This window comes from Plasmodium gonderi, assembly GCF_002157705.1.
Source record: "Plasmodium gonderi DNA, contig: Chr08, whole genome shotgun sequence".
NCBI classification, from domain to species: Eukaryota; Apicomplexa; class Aconoidasida; order Haemosporida; family Plasmodiidae; genus Plasmodium; species Plasmodium gonderi.
This window is the reverse complement of record NW_021628933.1, coordinates 312,199-338,471: the sequence shown is the minus strand read 5'-3', so window position 1 is coordinate 338,471 and position 26,273 is coordinate 312,199. Positions and strand designations below refer to the sequence as shown.

Genomic DNA, 26,273 nt, shown 5'->3' with positions numbered 1-26,273 from the left:
CAAGTCTATAAATATTGTTCCATTATTTTCAAAAGAGAACAAAAAAAAAAAAAAAAAAAAAAAAAAAAAAAAAAAAAAAAACTATAATAGAAACAGAAAATTACTATTTACTAATTATTTATTTTATTTTATTTCTAACGGAAAATAGGAAAGAGCATAATCTTCTTGTTTCAAATGTTTCCTCAGGACATGTTCACATGCACACATATATTGCATCATATAATGATATGTTCATGAATGGATACTCTGGTTTGTACATTTTTCCCCATGTAGTCACACATTTACGTAAATATATGATGCAACAATAATGTTTTCTGCATTTGTCTTTAAAAAATGAGGTCTGGAAAAGGGGAAGCATAGAACTTATGCAAAGGACACTTAATTTGAACATCTTCTCCGTTCAATTATGAAAAAGAAGTTGTTAACAAATGTATAAGAAAACCAAACTCTTTTCATATGGGTTGTATATACATTTTTAAACATTTTCTTCAAATTGCCAATCGAACTTAGATTTAATAAGAAGTGTGCATGCATACATACATTCATGTGTTCAATATATTGACACCTCTTTTGTCTGTTCCATCTACACAAAATGTACATAAAATAAGAAAATTGAAAGTTAAAACTTTAATCATATATTCAAACTGGTAGAAGTAAACACAAAATGAAAATGCTCTAAAATTAAAGGAAAAATAACACACACATGTGTGTGTGCAGGTAAAAAAAAAAAAAAAAAAAAACATGTCTAATTGAATAACCTCCATTGTGATTGTATAAAACTATAAGGACATTTAGAAACGAAATTAAAAATATTCACAATTTTTCAGTATCACTCTCAAGTTCGTTGGCATATAAAAGTTTAATAAACGTAGGTTCATATGAAAGCGGTGAGTTATAGAATGGTGGAGACAAAAGAAAAACAACAAAAAAATTTGAGTACGTAAAAGAAAAGAACCAAAAGGGCAAACAAACATGAAAGGAAAAATTTACAGAATTAATAAATCCATGATTGAATGGCATTAATAGAGAAAATGTGCAAGCCCAAAGACATATCGACATTCCCAATTTATTGACTCCTAAAAAAGAAAAAAAAAAAAAAAAAAAACAAATCCGTTATTTCGATCCTCTCCACCATCAAATAAAGAAATAAAATATTGATGAAAGGAAAGTAAAAATAATATTAAGAAGAAAGAATAACACTAATGACAGCTTTTTGATAAACAAATTGTAACATCACGCATGCTTTTACATTTTCGAATATTACAAAACCTTAGGTATAGGGATAGATATAGGTACCACTTTTTTCAAAATGTCCATATGCACAAAGCTTACTAATGTAAAAACAGCAACATAATTGTGTTATACTTTGGTACTTACAGAACTCGTCCCTTATCTCTAAAGTGATAGAGTTGTGCCATGTTCTGAAGAGAACGACTAGTTCTTCATTGCAACGAAACACAAATGGCACTTTGCAAAAATGAAAAAATATATCAATTAAAATTAAGTTGTTTATGGATTAAAGTAGGATGGGAAAATGATCATATATGTATAAACATACATAGGTACATGAACATATATATATATATATATATATATATTACACCATTTTTTTATACTTGCGTACACTCCCCAAATAAACCCATCTACACCCACACACCTCTGATATTGTTTTTCGTACAACATGTTTTGATCAACCCGAATGGGATATTAAGTATATTTAAATACAGATAATCACATAATGGTTCATTTTCATCTTTTACATGATTCAACAATTTTTCCTAAAATCTTATCCCATCTATTTTTTTTTGTTATAAATGCAGATATACAGATTAATATTAAAAAAAAAAAAATTGCAATAAAGCTTAGAAGTTCTTGAAAATATATTCACATTTTTGTAAAAAAGGAGAACGAGAAACGATGAAAAGAAATGGGAAAAAGTAAACATTAATAGTTTTCCCAAATTAACAATATGTTTACACGCAGATATGATATGTATTTCTGTTGGAGAATGTATTCGACGAGGAAGATTCTCCATTTTAGTTGTTTTGCTTTACAAAATAGAGTACCTTTGGTACGTTTTTTTTTCTCATTTGTAAGCAGATACTGCGACTTTCATCTTCTATGTTCCATAGTGCTGTGAATTCTGTGCATGCTTTTAAAAAATGATACAAAATGCTTAGAAGTTAGGTGCTGAAATGTACATATACACGTGCACAAGTTGACAAATAAAAAACCATCGGGTTGTTCATAACCATTTTAAGGGTTGTCTCTAATAATATTAGGCATTAATCTACTAACGTAAGGAAGCAGATACAATGAGTCACATATGCTAATCGCTCACTTGTAATCTACTTGTGAAAACAATCATTCCACCATCGTCACAATTGCCACCCCCACGAACACACAACTTAAACAAACCTACGGAAAAATAATCATCTACGTTAAAATTTGTATGGATTGTTCCTAATTATTTTCATCATCGTGAGTACAATACAGGCGTAAGAGAGCCTTGAGGGGATCTTTCAAAATAACGTATTTTCCATCTGGCTTCTCTGAAATTATATCTACAATATATCTAATAATACCCCAAATGTTTTCATATTTCAATCCAATTTGTGTTGATAAGTCCTTTGTTTTATGTGACTGAATTGATAAAATGTGGTGATTTTCTGCATCGTTGGCATTTTTTCTTGATATGAATCCTAATTTTATATCTTCACATCCACTTATAAAAGCTTGACATATAAATTTTTGCAATTTCGATGTATTGTTACGAATTTCATTAGCGAGAAGTGCACCTTTTTGATTTTCAATTTGTGACCTCCAGTTTTTATGGCTCTTAATATCATATTCATTTAAAGCACATATATAAATATACGAATTAGCGATTCCTTGAAGTTTTGAATGAATTTCTCCTCTAGTTATAAGTGTGCATTTTTTTTTTGTTATCCCGTGTACTATTGGTGGGATATTAATTTTTCTATATCTATAAAGGGCATCAGAATTTAAGCAATTTTTAGCTGTAAAGGATGGAGTGTCAAATTTTTCCGCATGATCATCTTTTAAAATAATCTGTTTTCTAAATCGCTGGTTAATTTTGATAGCTTCAAATCCTAATGATTGTAAGCTATTAATTTTATTTTCATTATCTTGTGTAGGTGAATCTATAGAGTTTTCATTAACGGTTAACAAATCCACAATTGAATCTTCATCTTTATCAATAATTATTTTATTACCTTCTTTAGTTATTAATAAGTGCCATGAATATTTAGACTGAGCAGCTGACATAAGACACGATAACACTTGATCTGTTGAAACAACTAAAATGTTATTATTCATATTATCTCCTACTTTACATTTTTTATCTTCATCTGATAAAATTTCCATTAAAGATTGATCATCTTTTGTCTTACAAACCTGGTAATTAAAATCTTTGCTTACACTTACAAGACTTGGTGGATTTTTCACATTAATATTTTCAAATTTTTTATCATAATGTAATAGTCTTCCCCTGAAATAAATATCTTCCATTTGTAAATTTTCTAATTTTATTAATTTTTTTGGTAATTCATTAAACATCACCTCACATTCAACTGTCCATACCGGAGTGGGTTCTATACTCCATTCTGTGAATATTCTATGTCTAGCGTTCATTCTAGCTGTTTTCGCTTGTTGAAGTAATTTTTGTTTCTTTTGTTCAGCTGTTTTTATTCTACTACTATAGAGATTATTCTCTTCTTGTTGTTTTTGTGTAAATGCTTGTGTTGTTTGTTTATTGGTAATTTTCTTCTTATTGTAAGTATTTCCTTTTTGTTTTTGACCAGATCTTAAATCAACTGTTTGGAACTGTTGTTCCTCTTCAAAAGCATTTCCTTCATTTGCATTTTTATTAGCATCTTTTACATTCTTTTGATAAGTACTGCTAGTAAAATCGCATGTCTTTCCTATCTTTTCAAATTTCATAGATGGTTCGAATTGATATTTCTTTAATTCTCCCATGCATTGCTTTACAATTTCTTCATTCTTAGAATCAGGACCCCACGTCCTGTTGTTTGAAACTCCCATTAGTTTAAAGGCTGACATTTTAATTATTTTTTTTTTTTTTTCTCAGTGTAATTACTTCAAGGGAGAAACGTTGTCTACGTGTATATATAATACCGTATATGATTATTGTTTTATTCTTCTTTAGAATTGCTTAATTCGGTCAGAATAATAAATTGTTGATGTTTTCTCTTTTTGTTTTGAAAATGCCAATTGTTCCGTTTACAATGATGTGTGTTTATAAAAGTGGATCCACCAATGCAAGCCTGTACGTTTTCTTGCCTTCTATATGCTCATTTGTTGGTACGCAAACAAGTGCAATGTGTGTACATACATATGTGTACATATATATATATGTATATACGTTTGCCCACGCGATGGATAAGTTGACTTTTCTCCTTTTCTTTTTCGATAGTGCATTTCATGGGATTACCCACTTTACCGTTTAGTGGTATGGTTGGGGAGCTCAAGAGAATACACAAAAAGGTTGTAAATGGGACGGAATAAAATAAAATAAAAATAATATCATAAAAATCTTGTATGACTCAACAAAACAGCATATATGTATACATACTATACCTTGCACCATATATACTCGCAATTTCGTATTTGTCACTTTTTCCTAAAACGTGGAGAGAGATGAAAAAAAAAAAAAAAAAAAAAAAACCTGCTTTTTTTTGTATAATACAAAGGGTCTATTAGAGCACATATGTGATGCATTTACATATGGATTCCTGCGTTTCCAAGGGCTTGGAAGAAGAAATTATTGAATATAACAAAAAATAAAAAGTAAAAAATAAAAAAGTAAAATATAAAAAATAAGAATTACAAAACGAAGTTAAATAATGAATGTATGATATAATATTTTCTTATTAAAAATAAGGTGGTATGTAGGTGTTACTTATATAACTGTAATTTTAATTTTTTTCTTTTCTTTTTTAATTCCCTTTGAAGTTTGTTTTTTCTTAACCTTTGCGCATAGAAAAAAAAAAATATATATGCGTTTACGTGGATGTATATAACAAATTTATGACATCAATTATCTGTTCTGTTAAGATAACCCCGTGTTATTGCATTCAGGTAATGAAACAGTAGCATTTAATTAGCTCAATAATAAGTAATTCCTGTTGTGCATATACATTCTCCATGATTTTTTTTTTTTTTTTTTTTTCAAAATGAATTAATAAAGCTCCTTTTATTCTTGCTACGAAATTATGATCTAACTTAAGTAACTTTTTTCCATCCTGAAGTTTTACCTTAATGTATACGCTTGTATATATATATGTATATATAAATACCTTTTGGAGATTTTTTTTTTTTTTAGCCCAATTTCTTATATGACAATTCCCTTCTGAGGAATTAAACTGGTGTTGATATTTTATGCGAAAAAAAATCAGTGCACTTTTTTATGGTAGCAATACATATATATATGAGATAAGAAAATACGCGGAAGGAAAATTTCCAATCCAGTTCATTCATTATCAGTATATGATAAATATACAGACATTTATATCAGATTATGTGTGTACACAGTAGTCATGTAGTAAACTCCATATCCATGTAACTTTTTCTTTTCAATAGATTGGTATACTCTCATTCCTTTGAACTGCACTGCTATTTGTTGGAATATTTAATCCCTTATTCATTCTTAGGTTCGTGTACATACAATGGGTTTATTTCAAAGTACCTTTTCAACAAACCGATTTTACCTTCTCCATACATAAATGTGTATGTTTATTTATGGAGCTGTTAGGAAAAAAAAAAAAAAAAAAAAAGTCTAGTGCCCTTACATAGGTTAAAAAACTATCATAAAATTTTTCTTACACTTATATCTATTTTCCACATGTAAGAAATAAAATCTCTGTGTTTCACCATGAAAAATAACTCAAGTGGACCTTATTTTAAAAAAAAAAAAAAAAAAAAAAAAAAAAAAAAGTTTTGAAGGAAATATATTTCGTTTCATTTTCGGCATATTTTGTAAGAATTATGATAAAGGAAAAGGTTAAAATTTTTTTTACCTGTTGTGATCACGCACAATTTTTTTTTTTTTTTAAAAAATAATTCTCTGCCATTTCACCATTTTTGTGGAAACTAGGTTCACCATTTTTGGGGAATCTAGTTCACCACATTTGTCGAAAATAGTTCACTATTTTTTTGGAAAATAATTCTCGTCTACATGCAATATATGCAAATACATTTGTTTGTACTTGCGTCTTCCCTTGCACACGTACACCAGTATTTGTATATGTAGAGTGAACATTAAATACACTCATTGAAACAGTGCAGTTCTTTTGCCTTTTTTATTCAACATATACATCCACATGTGTTTTGTATACTCCCAGGGAAATGGCAACACTGTTTGTTAGATTATAAAATGATAACTAAAAAGAAAAAAAAAAAAAATCTATAAAATGAAATAAAATAAAATAGTAGTAGCCATGTAACATTCTAAAAAAAAGAACACTATAGAGAAGTAATTTTTCTTTTAATAAATTAATTTGAATTAAATAAAAAAAAAAAAAAAAAGTAAATGACAGCGAGTTTGCAAAATCCTCACGTTACGTGCAACCAAGAGTGTCTACTATAGACATGTGTATAAACAAGTGATTATGTGAGTTCAGAGCGAGGTGTAAACTAGTGAATGAGTGTTCATATTGAGCCATTCATGCGTCTTCTCGAGTCTCTAAAACTGCGTCACACTGAACCGATATAGATACATACACAGAGGTAGATACGCATTGATAAACACACCTAGATACATACACAGAGGTAGATACACATTGATAAATACATCTAGATACATACACGTAGAGTTAGATTGGCAGATGCAGATGCACAATGATGATGCACTGGAGACTCGCAGCGAGAAACGGTGGTGCAATAAAATGCGTGAGTATCATCAGAAATAAAGGGAACCCACACAAACTCGGATTGAAGAAATTTCCCTGGATAAGTAAGAGAAAATTGAATAGTGGAAAAACACCAGAAGCAGAATCATCCAAGGGCAATAATATTAGCAGCATTATTTGTGAAAATAAAAAAAATAAAAAGAAAATTTTCAAAAGCCTCCTTGGTGTAACATTTTTATTTTACATTTGTTATGAAAGTTTACACGCCATACAAAATAATGAACAAGCCAGGAAAAAAATTAAATTATATCCTTTACTGTATGACATTATAGAAGTAAAAATTATGCCACTCAAGATACACTTTGATGTAATGGTTGGAAAGCTTAAAGGATTCCTATTAGTTCTACTAAGAAATGGCCAACGTTACTCTCTTCAATTATGTAACTCATTAAAGGAATTTTTTTCTAAAAATAATGAAAATTTCAATATCTTTATCGGTGCAATAAAGAAGTTGGATATATCTGCACCGTTTTCTTTCTTTTTTGAGTGGAAAAAAGATGCACAAGGTGAAGATAATTTGAATGTATTCCAAAAATCGAACAAATTGGAAAATAAAATCGATTCTTTTATCAAGTGTAATGAAGTGCATATGGCTGACGACGCGCATGAAGAAGATACCTATTCAGAGGATGTATCAACATGGAAGAAGATTGAAGAAACTGGAAAGTTGAATCCAATTAGAGAGGATTATCCTAACAATATCCACGATGAGCATTCCACAAATGATGACATAAAAGATGTAATCAATTTGTTTAACAGTGTAAACACACTTGCAGGAAATGAAATGATAAGTGTTCTGGAATTTCATCCTGAGGATCAGCTAAACGGATGTCCCATCGATAGGAACAACAATGTGTTCAGTACAGAAATTTCGAATGGAGAAATTACTGAACAAATAATGGATGAAAAAGGTGCATCAGAAAACATAACCCTGCCATGCGAAGATGTTGAAAAAATAGAAAAAAAAAAAATAATTGATGAATCCAATTTGAAGGAAGATATTCATGAAATAAGTGATAATACGGGAAAATGCAATCATACCAATAAGACATTTATCAGTGTTATTGAATGTGATGAGGAATTAACTCCAGATGAAGAGATCATTAATATGAAGGAGCCATTTGACGAGATGGACAAAGAGAAAGACCGTGTTTACACATATGAACAACAAGTGCAAGTGAAAAGCTCAAAAAAAGAAGAAGAAACGAGAGAAAAATGGACAGAAATGGATGATAGGACAAAATGTGGTATTACCTCCGAAGAGAAACTAGGTATAATATACGATGTTGATGCAAAAATAATACCCGAAAAATTTTTTCACATGGTTGAGGAAAAAGATCTAGCGGAAGAAAACGAAAGAGCTCAAAATAAGAATGTGATAATGGAATATGGAGAACTGGAAAAGAGTAGTAAAAAAAAAAATAGCACACTAACTGTAGAGGAAAATGTGCCCGAGGATTTGAACAGACGAAAGAATGCACAGATAGATCCAAAAAATTTTAAAAACGTCAGAGCGGTAATAACAGACGGGAATTTTGAAATTCCATTGGATGATATTCTTCTAAAAAGAATTGTGGAAAATGAAGTAAAAAATTTCGAAACCCAATTAAAGAACTTAACTAAAGAAGAATTAAAAAATAAAATAGTAAACATGTTCATCAATGAATTATTAACAAAAAAATACAAAGATATATTAATGGAAGAAGAAAAAGAAACATTAAAAAAATTACTGACGATTAAGTATAATGATATATATTGGAGAAGAAAAAAAAAAATGGAAAAAAGCTTACAAAAATTTATGGAGAAGAAATTGAAGCAAGAACAAATATTATTAAAAAGGAATTATGAAAACGAAAAAGAAAATTTTGAATCTCTTATGATAAATCAAAAAAAGGAAGAAGTTAAGATGGAAAAAATTAAAATAGAAGAAGAATTAAATATGATAAGAGAAAATTATCTCAACAAAATAAATATGTACGCATGTGATGTTAATGTTATGAAAGATTATTACTTTAAAGAGAATGTTAAAAAAATCAAGCTAGAAACTATAATTGATATTCAAAATCAGTTGGTGCATTTACAAAATTGTATTATTCAAGACTTATCCATTGAATCCATCTTAACAGATTTGAAAAAAAAATTTAAAAAAGATACTTTTCTAGATACTGTATTCACTACCTTGCCAGACAACTTTTTTTCTCATACTTTCAAACCAACACCTAATAATATAGATAAAATTAAAAAAGAATTTTATGCTTTATACAAAGAAGGTGTAAAAGAAGCTTTCGTACAACACAGCGAAAATTATTTTTTTAAAAGCCTTATCAGTGTGGTCATATCCTTTTTTTATTTAAATTATGAAGCCAAACTAAACAGAATTCTGCAACGAACACTGAAAGAGAATTCTGTTTTAAAATCTAATTTGCTAAATTTGTCTTATGCCTTAAGTAGCGTACAACAAAACCAATTTATAGATGCTTTGCAATATATCGACGATCTCACAGGGAGCTGTAAAAATACATTTTCGCCATTCAATGAGCATGTAAAAAATGTGATCATGTTCAAATATTACTTGCGATTAGCTGTATCTAGATTGATGCTAGCAAGTAAGCTTTTGATCACGACTAATTAGGGTACGCAACAGATGAAGTAGTTGGTGAAAATGTCGACGAGAAATTCTGGGTGAGCACTCCCCTTCCATACACATACACATGCACAAGCTAGTACACATGAACATTTACATATACATACACATGATGAAGATTTTTTTTTTTTTTCTCCTTACAATTGTGATTCCCGTGAAAGACTATCATGTTATGCCTTATCGTTTTGTTGTTCTACTTTTTTATTGGCTTATTTTATTTTCTTTTTTTTCCATCAGCTCATGCATATAAGTGTATCTCATGCATCTATGTACTTCTCATGTTTGATTCACCCCATTTTCTTTCAAACTGTATGGCATGAGAAAATATCCAATTCGTTTTTGAAACAAAATTTTAAGGAACACAAACAAGTGCTGTCATACTCCCCATCATATTCCAATTTAAGATTATACTTGAGTTAGAATTTTGTTTGGTTTTTTTCATACACATTAGAGTTACACGAAAGTATAGTGTATTTTTGCATAAAGCTTTTTTTTTTTTATTTATTTATTTTTTTTTGTTTGCACTTTGTTTGAAAATAGGTTTGCATCTAATGCTAAGTGCAATAAAAAAAATAACTCTCTCGAATGAGTGAAGCGACATGTCGATTTGTTTTTTTCCCTGTTAAATACACTTTGCAATACGCAATGAGGTGTCCCTATTATTTTTGTTTTATTATTTTTTTTTTTTTTCCTCCAATGGAATGGGTTTCCATATGAAGGGAAACGAATACACAACATAGGTGGCTTATGTAAAAATGAATGATAGGCTTAGTAGCACTGAATGGATATATAGTTTCTGCTCACTTGAGTGGAAATAAATGTTAATCACTAGAAAAAAAAATTGAAAAAGTCAATAAGCCAAACGAACACAAAAATAGGACGAACAAATAGAGAAAACAAAACAAACAGAGCAAACTAAACAAGTTCATCACTTTTTACGTGATCATAAGTTTTCTTAATTCATAAGTATGTCGACACCATTTCGAAGCAAATAATTTCTATGTATTTAAACCCGTTCCGTTCGAAAATGCATTAGCCCCTTTTCATTTTAGTGAAAATAACTTTTTCATTGCTATCTACAACAGAGTGCGTTAAACCATACCATATATGAACAATTACATAAATAATTCATATTTTAATGGACGAAAACATAGGTATATATTTGGTTAATAGATGGGGAAAAAAAAAAAAAAAAAAATCTTCAAACGTATGCTTACATGTATCGACTTTGTAAGTGCACCATGATATGTTTACTATATGAATTCAATGACATGACGTTTTATTTATTTGATCATTCCCAGTTTTTCCTTTTTTTTTTTTTTTTTTTTTTTTTCAAGAACTAATCAACAGTGTGTCTCAAGGTGTATATAAATGTAGTGCATCCTTTTATTTTATTTATTTATTTTTTTTTTTTTTATGCTCAAGGAAAAGCATGTCATTGTTTTGTTGACACCAAAATTTCAGATAATGCCAATATGGAGTGCATCTAAAATTAAAGAGACGTGGTCGATTTTTCATACAATTTTGTGAACTGATTAAATTTTGATGAAAAAAAATGCATATATAGTTTTGATAAAGGAATGAAATATATATGTAAAAATAACATGAAAAAAGAAAAGGGTAACCCAAAAAAAAAAAATAAGTGCACCGCCATTGAATATATAGGTTCTTAACTACTCTGGATCGGGATGGTCATAAATTTCATCGAAAAAATTTATATATATACAAATCGACACGATACCACACTTATTTATAAAAGCGACACATTGTGTTACAAGAAAAAAAAAAAAAAAAAAAAAAAAAAAAAGCCGTATGTGTTGACTTGATTCCTCTTTACACATTAATTTATTCAGTGCCATCATGCAGCACTTATTTGATGCACCAAAAATTGCAGCTTTACAATACTACCTTAAGTGAGCCCTTATCCAAATGTTCCACAAAAATTGTTAGTGCCATGTTAAACTTCGTTAAAATGTTATTTGATGGGGTTACAAAAAATGAGGAAGAACTGAATAAGTGTGTTTATTTGATTATAATATGACAAGGAAATTATCATTTAATTATAAAAAAATGTTTCACAAGATAATTTCTTCCCATTTATATAATGTAATGAAAAGTGCACTAACGGTATGATGCCATTTTAGGAGGGACGATTAGTGGATAAACCCAAAGAAATGAAATTTCAGTTAATGGAATAATTGGCATAAAGGGGTGTTTAGACCTCAACAATGCTACAAAAATATATTATTAAAAAGGAAATAGTGCATTTATAAAAGATATATATATAATGTAATAAAATATGATGAATTCACAAGTTCTTATTTTAAGTTCATAATTTGTACGTTACTCCAATGAGGCAGAATTCGAAGCTAGGTGCATTGAAATAAAAGCAAAAAAAAAAAAAAAAAAAATGCCGGAACTCGTATATATATGAACTTGTGCCTCTTTTGTTATGAGTTTAAGGATATCACGAATTTATGTTTATACGTAAGTTGCACATTTCAAAATGAACAAGTTATGATTAAAATGGATAAACATAATGTATTGCATCCGCATATTATATTTACACCATTTTTATGTACAAGAAGTGGCTTTTTTTTTTTTTTTCGTAAAATTTTCACGTTAGTTTTTTCTTTTTTTTTCATTTTTGTTCCATCGTTTTCCACATACATGCATGCACTTTTTTTTTTTTTTTTTTTTTTTCAATCCCCCTATATTCGTTTATCATAGAAGTAAAATTTGAATGCACATTTCCTTCTTTGTGCAAAATGCTTCAATATAGGTGGATATAAAATTTTAAAAAAATAAAAATAAAATAATAATCATGGTGTAAAATTTTTAATACAAATTTGTACAAAAAAATGAGTCATTCTATTTAGAACTTCTTATTGCACTTTTTTCAATGTTTCATGGGACAATGTTTTACGGAAAAAAAAAAAAAAAAAAAAAAAAACGTAATAAAGTTTGTGTATCCAATTGATATGCGCTTTCTCATATGCCCTCTTCTATGCTTACGAAATTTGAGAACATTTATCATTTTAATGTGACTGTTATGTCGTTATGGCATAAGGTGATTACACTAGGTAATTTCATTTCGGTGTAAAGACCTGTTACGCAATAAGAAGAGGATATTACTTACAGAGATGTAACAGCTGTAGGGCCATCATTACATATGGCTCCTTCAATATGATTCATCTCATTTGAATATCCATTTGAAGGGCTTTACTTGAAACATTCTGTCATGCATATTGAAAGGCGTACAGTTTGCTGAAACGGAAATTACGAAAAATATATTGCCATCGTGCAGTTCTTTTCCACCCATTTTGTGTCAAATTTAATAGAAGAGGATATGCTTCAAAAGAGGCAGAAAAATGAAACACATTTTGGTTCGTATACAGTATAAAAGCAAAAATGTGTATACACAATGCAATCGTGCCATTCTGCTCCTCTCTGAAGAGTTCACATTACAACTGATTAAGCTAAGCTAAGATAGTTTTTGTGTGAAAAAAAAATATATATATGGCCAAAATGTCTTCGAAATTGTCGAAATAGTCGAAAAGGTCGCCAAAAGTGTCGTCTTTAACAGTGCATAATGTAGTGATGTGATAGAAGAACTATTACGTCGTTGCACTTATAAGGACATGCAATTCAAGCACTTTCATTTGTTTGAATAATGTAAATTTCACATAAATTTAGAAATATTGAACAAGTGCCTTCATTCGCAAAGCATATAGTCGTGTCAGTTTTGCTGTCAAGTTGTGGTGGTGCACTCTTTCTTTTAAACAAAGATGTGTGAGAATAAGAAAAAAAAGAAAAAAAATACAATTGAAATGGTACATGGAAAAGGAAGTATGCTTCTTTTGATATGTTCATTTAAATGTGTGAATAAAAATGCTTCAAATGGTTTAACATGGTTCCATGTGGTTTTTTCGTGTAATTTGAAGTGGAATAAAAAATGACACGGATTTATCGAACATTTAACACCTTTTTAAAGAAGTAAAAAAATTGTTCGAATACATGTACTCTAATTTTGAAAGCGTCCACTTTTCTTTTTTTTTTTTTTTTTTTTCCATGTTCATTAATTATTATGTAAAAGGAAGGTATATAGGCACCGGTGGATGATGAAAGGTGGAAAAAAAAAAAAAAAAAATAATTTGGCATTTTTGAAAAATAAAATAACAAATGTTTAATCCTTTTTCTTAATCCCTTTTTGGAATATTTGTTTTTTATAACTTTTTTTTTGAAAGAGTGATTAATAATATATACAAGTAAATATCTTTTTTTTTTTTTTTTTCTTTTTTTATACATAACTGTGTGTAATCTGTATTATAAGTCGTATTTTTTTTTTTTTTTTTTTTTCTTCAAACAAATTGGATTTTCAATTTCCGTTTGTTACCTCCTACATTTTGTTTTCTTGCTGCCCATGGGGCTCACCAATAATTGTTTTTCCCTTTATTGATTTTTTGATCTGTTTTTACTTTTTTTTTTTTTTTTTTTTTTAATTCTGAGAACGTAGCTTCCTGGGCAATTAATGAAATATGCATGGCTGCAAAACATCTCTGCATGTTATATGAAGACTCACAAGTATGTATATATATGTCCCTTTACCTGAGTGGCATGCGCATATGTGCCTTTTTGCATGTGACATAAAATATGAACAAAGTTGTTTAATCTTTGAGAGTCGTTTGAAATTTTGGTACAAATCGGTTTGCTTTCATAGTTTCATTTAGGGCACAAAAAATAAGAAATCGCGCAGCAGCAGAATTTTAAAAAATCAAAATAGTTCAATAACATCCATTTAACATGTATCATACGTACACATATAAATATGTATATATATATATCTGTACATATAAAAGCACATACCCATACATACACCGCAGAACATATGATCGTATGATCTCATTTTTCGTCCAAGCAAAATAACCGATCCATATTTACGTGAACTGTTTCTTCCAATTCCGTCCCCTGCATTTTCGCAAGATTTTTTTCTTTACAACGCATGTTGGGATATAAATGTCACATTTATGCAAACAATTATGCAAACAATTATGCAAACAATTATGCAAACAAATATGCAAACAAATATGTACACACACTTGTAACTTTAACGAAGTTGTAATCAGTTTTTTATACAAATTATGATCACTTACTCTCGTAGATATAAGTACATATATATGCACATATATATATATATAAAAATGTACACACATAAAATCTCGATAAGTGACCCACATTTCATGTGTTAATGATTCGTGAGTCATGTTCAATGAACAAATTACATATATTAAATTTTATATGTATACATATTGCAACGTTCTCCCTGCTGAATACATTATAAAAAATGTGATAAAGGGGGAGGGGAAAAAAAAATGCAGGTAAATAATTTATCACATGTAACATATATATACATATTACATTATACCTTCTTTTAATCGTAAAATCACGTACATATTTATATCTTGCCATTCGTGAAAATTTCACGCATGTAACAATTTGCATTTTACTAGATTGCCCATTTTCCCACTTGCACAATTTACGCGAACAAGTTTGACGTGTAATTATTTATTTACATATATATACATATATGTAACATATACGTTACCACCCATCGGTACACAAAGTACAATTCATAATTTTCCTAAATTACATCAATTTTTGAGTTACATAACTGTAACCCACTTTTTCCTTCCCCAAAAAACTTTACTAAAAATAAAAATTTATATACATGTGATGATTACGTGTACATATATACGTATACATACATATGCATTACATGTATATATATATATATATATATATACAACTATGCACGTGTGAACAAATATGAATGCACTTGAATAAAACGAATGATGCACGCACGCACATGTATAAACCAATACCATGTGGAATGCATAATATCATAATGTTGTATACACAAAATTTATAGCGTAATTCACCACATATTTATATAATATATAAATATATATGAAATATATTATACAAATATTTGCATGTGCCCATATAAAAAAACACATATATATGCATATACATATATATGGAAAAAGTAAAAAAACACAAGAATTCACACCATAATAGTTAATTTTAAAATTGCATTAAAAAAAAAAAAAAAAAAAGTTAAGGGAGCATTCTTACAAGCATTTAAAAAATGAAGTGAAATAATGGGAGATGTAAATATAACGGAAAAAATAAATAATTTCGTTTGTGCATTTCATTTTTGTTAATTCATATGTACACAAGTACAATACATATACTTGCATAATATATATGTATAAATATACATATAATATTTATTCATTTTAATACACCCATTTTAAGGAACCATTTTTTGTATTTCTCCCCACCCACCCCTCCCCCATATATTATTTTTTTTAATTATTTTCATTTTCTTTATATTTCCGCAAAATTTGCTTATGCACATAAACAAATACTATAACGTGTAGTAGCTTAAGAAAAAAAAAAATAAAAAGTGCTCAAAAAAAAAAAATGATGTATATATATATACCAAATAATTAGAAATGAAACGAGAAGATCGGATAAAAAAAAGGAAAAATAATAATATAAAAAAGCTAGAGGCTTTAAACAAGGTAAAGATTAAGATTTAATGTAATGTATAAGATACGACATAATAGGAGGAAGATCACAACGAAATAAAAAAAGAAAAAAAGAAGGGAAAAAAATAAGAAGAAAAAAAAAAAAAAAAAAGAAATTAAACTAAAATAAAAGATTAAAAATTAGGCACAATATTTACCTTATATAAAAGATTGAAAAAAAAAAAAAAAAAAAAAAAAAAAATGAAGCCATATCGATCGCGGATATAAAAAAACATAAATATCACATATTCATTACCCTTAGTTTTACATTTTTAATTTTTGTATTTTTTTTTTTTTTTTTTTTTCCCATTTTTCCACTTTTCCTTTTTTTCCATTTTCCTCAATTTCCATTTTTTTTTTTTTTTTTTTTTTTTGAGTTATATATGAGATACTTATAAATTCATATGCGCATATTACCCCTGAAGAGGCGTAATAATTCGCGTATGTACATGTATATATATATATAATTCAAGAGTTTACATATATGCATATATGTATAATTATTTATATATGTTTATATGATTTATGCATAAGTGCACGTACACACAGTTCCGTAAGGCATGGACATCTTTGCATGTTTTTTGCATGAACGTAACAAGTCGGGGAATAACTACACGCAAGGAGAAACGTGATTTGACATAAACAGCAAACAACATAACTACAGTTAGAGACCTGCAATCAATTCGAGTTGTTCATTTCCCTTGCGATTATATAGCATACACATTTATGCACCCCCGTATATACGTGTGTATTTAGGCATCTGTAAGTGTATACACATATATTACATATGTATATACGTACATATCAAGAATACTGTTATATGCATGCATTGATACCATGTGCACGCAAGGAGAACGGCACAAAGTAATATATGAAAATATAGAAGAACACACGCACACAAAATAAGGAATTCTGAAGAAAATTTGCATTGCAGTTTTAAAAAAAAAAAAAAAAAAAAAAAAAACGAACAAAGTACGTGAAGTAAATAAAAAAAAGTATCTTTCACTTCCATTCAGTTAAGGAAATCTTAACTAGAACAGGAGGTTTCAGATCATTAAAATTTAGTGTTCTAGACAAATACAGGACTACAAATTTAATATACATATATTTTTGAGGCTGTTTACAGAATACACTTTAGCACATGTCTGCTTGCAAAATTTATCATTTCTATGTTTTCGAAAAATGTTCTAATACCCCCCTTTTTTTAAGGAATAGTGAATGTTTAAGTGTGCATGCATATCTGTATATATTTTTTGTGGAAATGCTTTATTAGCATATATATATGAACCTAGACTAAGGATTCGTTGCGTATATATATATATATAAATGTGTATGCATGTATGTATACATGTGTATTGTGTATGAATACACATTTAAACATTTATTTGTATATACTTGGTCATTCTTTTATTTTTTTATTTATTTTTTTTTTTTTAGCGTGTATTTCGTTGCATTTGAATACGTGTGAATATATATATATATATATAAAACGAATATTTGTGATCGTAAATGTTCTAAGTTGAATTCATATAAAAGTACATACAAAAATATACACACACCATATATATCAGTGTAAGCACTGCTAGCTTTTGCATATACATATATGCGTGCACTACAAAACAAGAGATTTTCAGTATGGAAGGATTAGAGACGGAGACAGGTATTGCCATTAAGAATGAAGAAAGAAGTGAAAAAGGAAATGAATTATTAATTGGGCTGAAGAATTTAAATGAACATGATGGGGTGGTAGTAGGAGGAGTTGTAAATTATGAAAAGAAAGAAGATGCAGATATAGCTATGCATATGAATGATCAAGATAAACTGGATGTGCCATCATTGGTTGAAATATGCAAACAACAATTGATTGTAATTTTGAAAGATATGTGTGCAGATTTAAATGGTTCAGATGAAAAAGCTTCATTTTTTTATCATCTTAATAGGTTAAGGAATGCAGTAACTGTTGTTGATTTACATAATTATATTGCAGTCTTTGGTCCTTGTCTAAGTTATAACAAATTACCATCCACGTGGAATATATCGGTATGTGATTATTTGAAACAACAGTTAAATATACTCAGAGCAGCTGACTCACAACAAAGTCCAAATGGTTATGTTAGCTATTTAGATTTACATAACGATTTGGAAGATATTATAAATGAAAAAAAAGGGGGAAACAGTACAACCACAGGTAGCATTTCCATGCAAGGAAATATAAATTCTAATAATTTAAATTCGAAATTTTCCATGAAAGGGAGTAGTATACACATGAATTCAGCCAATAGTACTAGTAACTTGAGTGGAAATGTAAGTGGTCGTATGAATATGAGCAATGAAAATACAAACTTAATTGGATGTTACACATTAGGTGATAATGAAGATAATACAATTGTGGAAGATTATTATGATTGTCTGATGAGAACCAAGTTATCAGATGAAACTTCCAATTGTTTGAAATATATGATGAACTCAAAAAATGATTCTTTGAGCAATACAGAAGTAGAGAATGTAATATCATATTTGAAAAAATATGAAGTAAAATCGAATAAAAATTATTGTAATTTTGAGGATGAATTAATATATAGTAAAGACTCAGATTATGAATATCATGAGGATTATTTAAAAGATAAAACATTATACGATTCAGATATAGATGACAATAATATATTTGGTACCAATCTAATAGATAGTAGTAGAAATATTAACGACAGCAATAGTACAGTGTTAAATATGAGTATGCCAAATAGTGTTTCAGCCAACAACAACAGTAATAACAATAATAATAATAATAATAATAATATTAATCATAATAACAACAGTAATAACAACAACAGTAACAGCAATTTGAATAATAAAAATTACAACATGAAGTATGATGTAATGAAAAAGAATAATAATGATACTGTGAATACGTGGACAAGAGCATGCACAGAAGGACATCCTGAATATTTGCCTCGGATCCCAGGAGTTCGATTTAATCCAAAGAAGCAGCAATGGCTAGCTGCTTGGAATGATAACACGAGAGAAATTAGAAGATATTTTTCTGTAAAACAGTACGGTTTTGAACAAGCTAGAATTTTAGCTGTTAAAGCTAGACAAGAAGCAGAAAAGGCAGGTGCTAGGTGTAAACCTATGTTTCATGTACATGGTAGGAAAGCAGCAGACAGTGCATCTAACGATGTTATGAAGAATAACAATGGCATGATGATGGAAGATGGTAGTAGTGCTAGGATGACTAATAACAACATCGCAGGAAATAATAATATTGGTAATATTAGTAGTAGTGACGCTTGTGGAAATATGGGCATTATGAATAACAATGTAAAAACTGCATTTACAAATAATAGTACAACAATGAATAGTGGAGGAATAATTGTTGGGGTAGGAAAAACACAGGATCCTATGAACAAGAAAAATTTATTGAAGAATGAAAATAACAAAGGAATTAAGAGAGGGAGGGGAAGACCACCTAAGAGGAAGATAAGCGAAGATTCTCAATTATCACTAGATGACATGGAACAAAATTTATGCAAGAATGGAGATAATGCAGAATTGATGGAAGCCATAGATTCATTTGATAAAAATTGTACTAGACCAATGAAAGGGGTATCTTATAATGATCGGAAGGGGTCCTGGTTAGCTTATTGGTCTATAGGGAAAAATTTTCAAATGAAAAGATTTCCAATTAAAAAGTTAGGCTTTGAGAAAGCAAAAGAATTAGCTATACAATGTAGGTTAGAGGCAGAACAAGCTGGAGCAACAACTACAGAAAATAGAACGAAAAGAATTAGAAATTTGATAACATTAAATTCTGAAAATACATTAGATGTAATGATGGATATTAATTCTATAGATCAGGAAGAAAATTTAAATGATACAAGTAAAGGCATGAATGGGCATGTACTGATGTCCCAGATGCATCATTTTAACGCACATGGGATGAACCCTCACAGCAGTAATAATAGAAGCAACAACAACAGCAACAACGGAATGGGCTGCAATAATAGTAATAATAATATTCACCAAACCAAAATGTCACACAGCGATTGTCAGGAAAGTGAAAATGATTATTCTCCTACAAAAAGGACACGAGCACCCAGAGGAAGAAGAATGGAAAGCTTAACTGCGCGTGCTAGTGCATTAACACCTGTAGAAGGGGTTCGATTCGATCCATTTTCATATTCCTGGTACGCAAAATATTTAGAAAATGAGAATTCAAAAGAACCAAAAATATCCAAATATTTACTGAAAAAATGGGGATTCAATAAAGCACATAGTTTAGCTGTACATACTGTAAAATGTGCATATAAAGGTGTTCCCTTTACAGAACAGGAACTTACAAACATATTTAATGTAAATTCTAAAAAATTGATGAATAATCAGAGAAATTTCATCAACATGACATATAAAGGTGGTTCCTATGGAAATAACGAAGACTCTAATGATAATGTGTATAATTCTAACAACTATGGCACCATGGGAATTCCAAATTCTCCTAATGGAGTGATTATAGGAAATATGGGATATGTTAATAATACCATGAATGATGGAACTACAGGCATGATAGATCACATGGTTAATGAAATCGATGCAGTTAGCGCTATGAACACTATGGGTGATATTGACGTGATGGGAGGAGGGGCAACAGCCGGTTTAGTAGGAGCAGCAGCGGGTTTAGGAGGTGGAGTAGATTCTCTGGGCAGTATGAACAACTTGAACAATATTGGCAACTTGAACATGGGCGAGATTGGAAACTTTAATAACAACATGAAAGCGTACAGAGGAAATATGAACGAGCATGGTATTATGAACAACATAAGTACTAATGACCTTGAGAAAAATGGAGATATGAATAACATGCATGATGAGGAAACCCTTTTAGTAAATGGAAGCAGTAACGATGCAAATATCGGATTGAATAACAGTATGGACATTACAAACAATATGCTTAACAGTATGGATAGCGTGAACACCTTGGATCCAGGTACTACCCAAAATGGTATCTTGAGTAATTGTGGCTATAGCTATAATAATGGGAGCAATGTGGTATGTGGTAATGAGCCAGCTAGCCAAAATAATTATCACCCTGGTGCTCTACTACCGAATGGTGGAATCCTTATTGGTAGTGGAGGAATATGTGATAATAACATTCATAATGATGACAACATTGATGAAAACAATGACGATAACAATGATGAAAACAATGACGGTAACAATGATGAAAACAATGACGATAATAATGACGATAATAATAACAGCTATAGCAACGGTAGTATCAGTTGTAATAACGGTAGTAATAATGATAACAACGCTGCATCTATTAAGGCCAATTGTGTGGGGAATGTAATCAATAATGCGTACATGAATGATCAAATTGGGATAAATACTAACGCAGATGGAAACAAATTTCCATCAGAGGAATTAGCAGGAATGGCAGAATCGTCTGGAATTTTGGATGATGAAAATGCAAAATTGTTGAACAAATCATTTCTAATAGTTGAAAAGAATTTAGGGAATAATATTAGTGGAAACATTTTAAGAAACAATAGCACAGAGAATTATAATATGCTTAATGAATGTATGCTGAAGAGTAGGAGTAGAGAGATGAATGTGTCTCATTCTAGAAATAACGTGATAACAGCAGGGATAGAAGTAGGAGAAGTAGGAGTCCCAACTACCACATTTGATCATCATCTTATGGATTACACATCAGCAATGGGATCTGTAGAACCGAACGAACTGAATATGAATGCACCAAATGATCTATACACGAACCATCCAGATGCTACATATGGCATTACTTCTGCAGGTTCTAATATAAATGTTAATTCTGAACCTGTTATTAATAACAGTATAATGAACAAATCCAGTAGCAGTTCTAATATTTCTATCATAAATATGGGATCAAGTATGAATTATAATAACAACGTTGTAGAAGCGCATGATATTATGGATGATAAAGGGGTAATAGAAGAACACCTAGCGAATCAAAAAAATTATATGAGTGAGATGAATAAAGTAGGTAATATTGATAACCCTGCTAGTAACGATAATAATAGTGATAATAGTTATGTTAACAACCCATATAGCCAGAAAAATATAAGCTCCAATTTTAATGCCTATGGTAGTGAAAATGCAACAGCAGGAAACATGATTGGTTCAAATGCGAACGAATTGAATAACTCTTCCATGTATTACTTGAGCGCAAAGTCAGAGATAAAGACGGAGCACTGAGCATGGGAGGAGAGAAGATCCGAAGTGGGAAGAAGCAGAAACGTAAGAAGTAGAAGCGTAAGAAGTAGAAGCGTAAGAAGTAGAAGCATAAGAAGTAGAAGCATAAGAAGTAGAAGCATAAGAAGTAGAAGTGTGAAAAGGAATGAAACGAATAAAATTTTTGTTGATAAGGTGTGGGACTCAGCAGTTGTACCAAGGGAAAGACACAAAATTGAAATGTGATCTTCTCTATATGATGAATACGACTTGACATGTAATAATCATTACATAGAAGCATGTGTATCCCACCACCGGCTGATGGAAAACCTAGAACGAATTTTTTTTTTTTTTTTTTTTTTTTATCATTTCATTATACCATTTTATTGACCATTTATTGTTATTTTTTTTTTTTTTTTACCGTGTTAGTATAGTTGCACATTGTTATTCTTATATAACAGTGTTTGAAGTTCTTTTGATATGCATATATATATATACATACTATATACATATATGTGTGTATGTTTGTATATATATATATTTTTTTTTACCCCACTAATCGTATCTCATAATTTGTGTTGTTTCCAATAAATTCTTATCGTTTCTTTTCATTCGTCTCTTAAATTTCGTTTCCTTCCCATTCGTTAACACAATCTCTTTCTATTTCATATTATAGATTTTTAAATAATTTAATAAAGCATGAATTTATATGTTTTTATTAAAAATTCTCCCCTTTCATTCCTTTTTATTTTTTTCCTTATAAATAAATTCGTAAAAATGCTCGTTTTTTTTTTTTTTTTGCATACATGAGTATGTGTATATGTATATGCAAATCCATGAGTATTCACATGTATATCTCCCTTTTTTTTTTTTTTTTTTTTGCGTCTTATATTTTATTAATTACAAAAAATACCGTATTTAATGTTTTTTTTTTTTTTAAATGTAAACTTAACAATTGTGCATGTAGATATGTACATGTGCATATGTACCAATATATATTGCATATACACATGTACGACATTTTGCATGCATACATGTATATATATATATATATATGTACACAAGTATAGTCTAGATACATGAGCATATGTATACGTACCTACATATGCGAATATTATTAAATGAATTCGCACCGAATGTGCTATTATGTTATTAAAACATGTTTCACATGAACCAAAACAAAAATAATTTTTTTTTATATATTATATTAAATAATGTAAGGATAATACGAATTATACGTTTATTTTGTTTTACTTAATATTTATTTTGTTTTACTTATCATTTATTTTGTTTTACTTATCATTTATTTTGTTTTACTTATCATTTATTTTGTTTTACTTAATATTTATTTTGTTTTACTTATCATTTATTTTGTTTTACTTATCATTTATTTTGTTTTACTTATCATTTATTTTGTTTTACTTATCATTTATTTTGTTTTACTTATCATTTATTTTGTTTTACTTATCATTTATTTTGTTTTACTTAATATTTATTTTGTTTTACTTATCATTTATTTTATTTTACTTATCATTTATTTTATTTTACTTCGTATTTATTATTTATTTTTATTTCTTTTTTATTGAGGGGGGTCCGGGGAGAGGGTTCTCCGAAATCGTTGCCCATTTGTTCATCTATAAATATATATTTCCAGAAGATAAAAAAAAGCCTTCTTACAATTAGACACGTATTGTATGACATATTCCTTTTGGATAATAAATTAAAATATGATGATTCTTATTAGTTCAACATGATGTGGAAACACATTAGTAACTTGAAAATATGTTGTTAAAAAAGGTTGTTTATTTCTAATGTATGTAAACTTTTGATGTACCTCGAATTTGTATTTCTACCTTTAGGTTTGACGTACATTACATATGTTTTGTGTGTTCATATGTTGTGAGTACATATATACATGTGTGTATATATTTTTGTCCAAAAAGGGTAATGAAACACTTATACCTCTTGGATTATCACACATGCGACACATTTACGCATGTTCAGTTTGACATGGTGTTTGGATATGCAACATAGAATTGTGCAAGTTCCTAATGAATTGTATTTTATTTTGAATACTTTATTTCGTGAGCCCCCCCCCACCCCTACCCCGTCTCATCTTCCCTTTTTCACAAAATTTGCAATGTTAGTAATTTTTTCTCTTAATTTTGGAGTAATTTCTGGTTTGGCCCTTTGATGAATTTCTAAATGCTTGAGAATTTGACCAGCCCGATACCAGTTAATATCGGTATTCTGTCTTAAACTCATGAAAAGATTTTTTTTTCCATCTAAGAGCATACCTCGTGTTTCTTTTAATTTTCTATTTGCTTCAAGTGACAACCTTTCTTGTTTCTTAGCATCTTTATAATTTTGACTTTGTTTAACCCCATATGGTAATTTATCCTTTATTTTTTTTAGGAAATGCATACGACATAGTGTGATCATTTTTTTTTTTTTTTTTTTATCTACTCTTTCCCTGATATGTCTAATATGTTTATTTCTTCTATATATATATATATATTCCCGTATGGGTAATTATAAGAATATTTGTACGTAAACACATTGAATATACTCTCTCTTTTTCTCATGCTGCACTTTCCTTGTTTCACATTATTTAATCGCAAGTTAGTGCTAGATGTACTTATATTTAAAACACTGCCGTAGAGCTACAATGGATATATGTAACTATTGTTGTTGTGTTTTTTCTTCTTGATGGTGATTAAAAAATATTTCAAAATTTTTTTTTTACACAAAAAAAATTTTTATTTTATGTATTTCTTCAAGTGTGGTAATGTCGCAAAATGGCCAAAAAAGATTTGTAAACTTTAGGATATCATACTTGACATGGTAGCGAGACTAATTTACGAGAATCTTATTTAGTCTTTTTAATGTGTCGTATATATGTAAATAAATATATACATACACACATATGTGCAGACTAAATCATGCCGGGGGGTATGCTGAAAGCTACCGATGCTACGACAAAATCAACGTGTCGAATTTTTTGTTGTCCTTTTTCTCTTGTCTCTTGATCATTTTTAAGATCCTTCTTTGTGACTAATTCATCTTCAGATTTTAAAATGTTGTGAAAAAAGTCCTTATCTTTAATGAAAATATCGTTATTATTATCATAACATGGTAAATCACTTTCGTTGTAAAATTCGTTTATGTCATTGACATTTTGTAATTTGTCATTCTTTTCCTTTTCTTGTAATTTATCGGAATTCCTTTTGTTCATATATTTTGTGGAATCTCTTCTTTTTTTTTTTTTATCCTTCAAAACCATTTTTCCTGACCCACGAAAAATGTTTTGCAATGATTATGAAAAGTTTCGATTTTTTTTTTTTTTTTTCTCTTCATCAAAAATAAAGAAAAAAAAAAAAAAATGTTTAAGGATAATGCAGAAGTTATATTAATTTTTGTTATCACCCTCTGCTTTGGAATATTTTAATCCTCATTGGAGTATTCCTGAAGGTGCTTAAAAAGTGTGTGAACGAGGTGAAAAAAAAAAAAAAAATATATATACATACCTACATACATATGAATATCCATATATATATTATTTTTTTATAATTTGATACAGCAGGTGGAGGCAAAACACGTTTCCCTTCACCTATAGGTTTATGATAATGAGGAAATTAAAATTTGCATACAGGTGTCCTTTGCACTTGTATAGTCACCATGCGAAGTGTACCCAAATGGACGACCACTTATACCTATGTATGTATGTATGTATGTATGTGAAGAGAAACTTATCTTAAAAGTGATGTAAAATAGTTGTGCCGCACCATGACCGTTCTTCTTCAGTAGCAATTCTTATTACATTCGTGTGTGAAAATATTAAAAAATAGAAAAAAAATTTCTTATACTTTTTTTCAAGTC

General features: G+C 29.2%; 5 protein-coding genes across 5 annotated transcripts; 2 read left to right on the top strand and 3 right to left on the bottom strand.

Moving 5' to 3' along the window:
* Nucleotides 1–2,463: 2,463 nt before the first annotated feature.
* On the bottom strand, nt 2,464–4,083 carry PGO_080660 (eukaryotic translation initiation factor 3 subunit 7; the record flags this gene model as incomplete). Its single annotated transcript, XM_028687290.1, has 1 exon — nt 2,464–4,083. One exon carries the CDS (start codon nt 4,081–4,083, stop codon nt 2,464–2,466), a length of 1,620 nt encoding a protein of 539 aa, XP_028543091.1.
* Nucleotides 4,084–6,882: 2,799 nt separating this feature from the next.
* PGO_080650 (hypothetical protein, conserved) lies at nt 6,883–9,582 on the top strand (the record flags this gene model as incomplete). The annotated part of the gene is made up of 1 exon (XM_028687289.1): nt 6,883–9,582. The coding sequence occupies one exon, from the start codon at nt 6,883–6,885 to the stop codon at nt 9,580–9,582; it is 2,700 nt and encodes an 899-aa protein (XP_028543090.1).
* Nucleotides 9,583–17,822: 8,240 nt separating this feature from the next.
* PGO_080640 (transcription factor with AP2 domain(s)) lies at nt 17,823–22,418 on the top strand (the record flags this gene model as incomplete). Its single annotated transcript, XM_028687288.1, has 1 exon — nt 17,823–22,418. The coding sequence occupies one exon, from the start codon at nt 17,823–17,825 to the stop codon at nt 22,416–22,418; it is 4,596 nt and encodes a 1,531-aa protein (XP_028543089.1).
* Nucleotides 22,419–24,506: 2,088 nt separating this feature from the next.
* Nucleotides 24,507–24,836, bottom strand: PGO_080630 (hypothetical protein, conserved; the record flags this gene model as incomplete). The annotated part of the gene is made up of 1 exon (XM_028687287.1): nt 24,507–24,836. The coding sequence occupies one exon, from the start codon at nt 24,834–24,836 to the stop codon at nt 24,507–24,509; it is 330 nt and encodes a 109-aa protein (XP_028543088.1).
* Nucleotides 24,837–25,329: 493 nt separating this feature from the next.
* Nucleotides 25,330–25,677, bottom strand: PGO_080620 (hypothetical protein; the record flags this gene model as incomplete). The annotated part of the gene is made up of 1 exon (XM_028687286.1): nt 25,330–25,677. One exon carries the CDS (start codon nt 25,675–25,677, stop codon nt 25,330–25,332), a length of 348 nt encoding a protein of 115 aa, XP_028543087.1.
* Between the last annotated feature and the right edge of the window lie 596 nt (nt 25,678–26,273).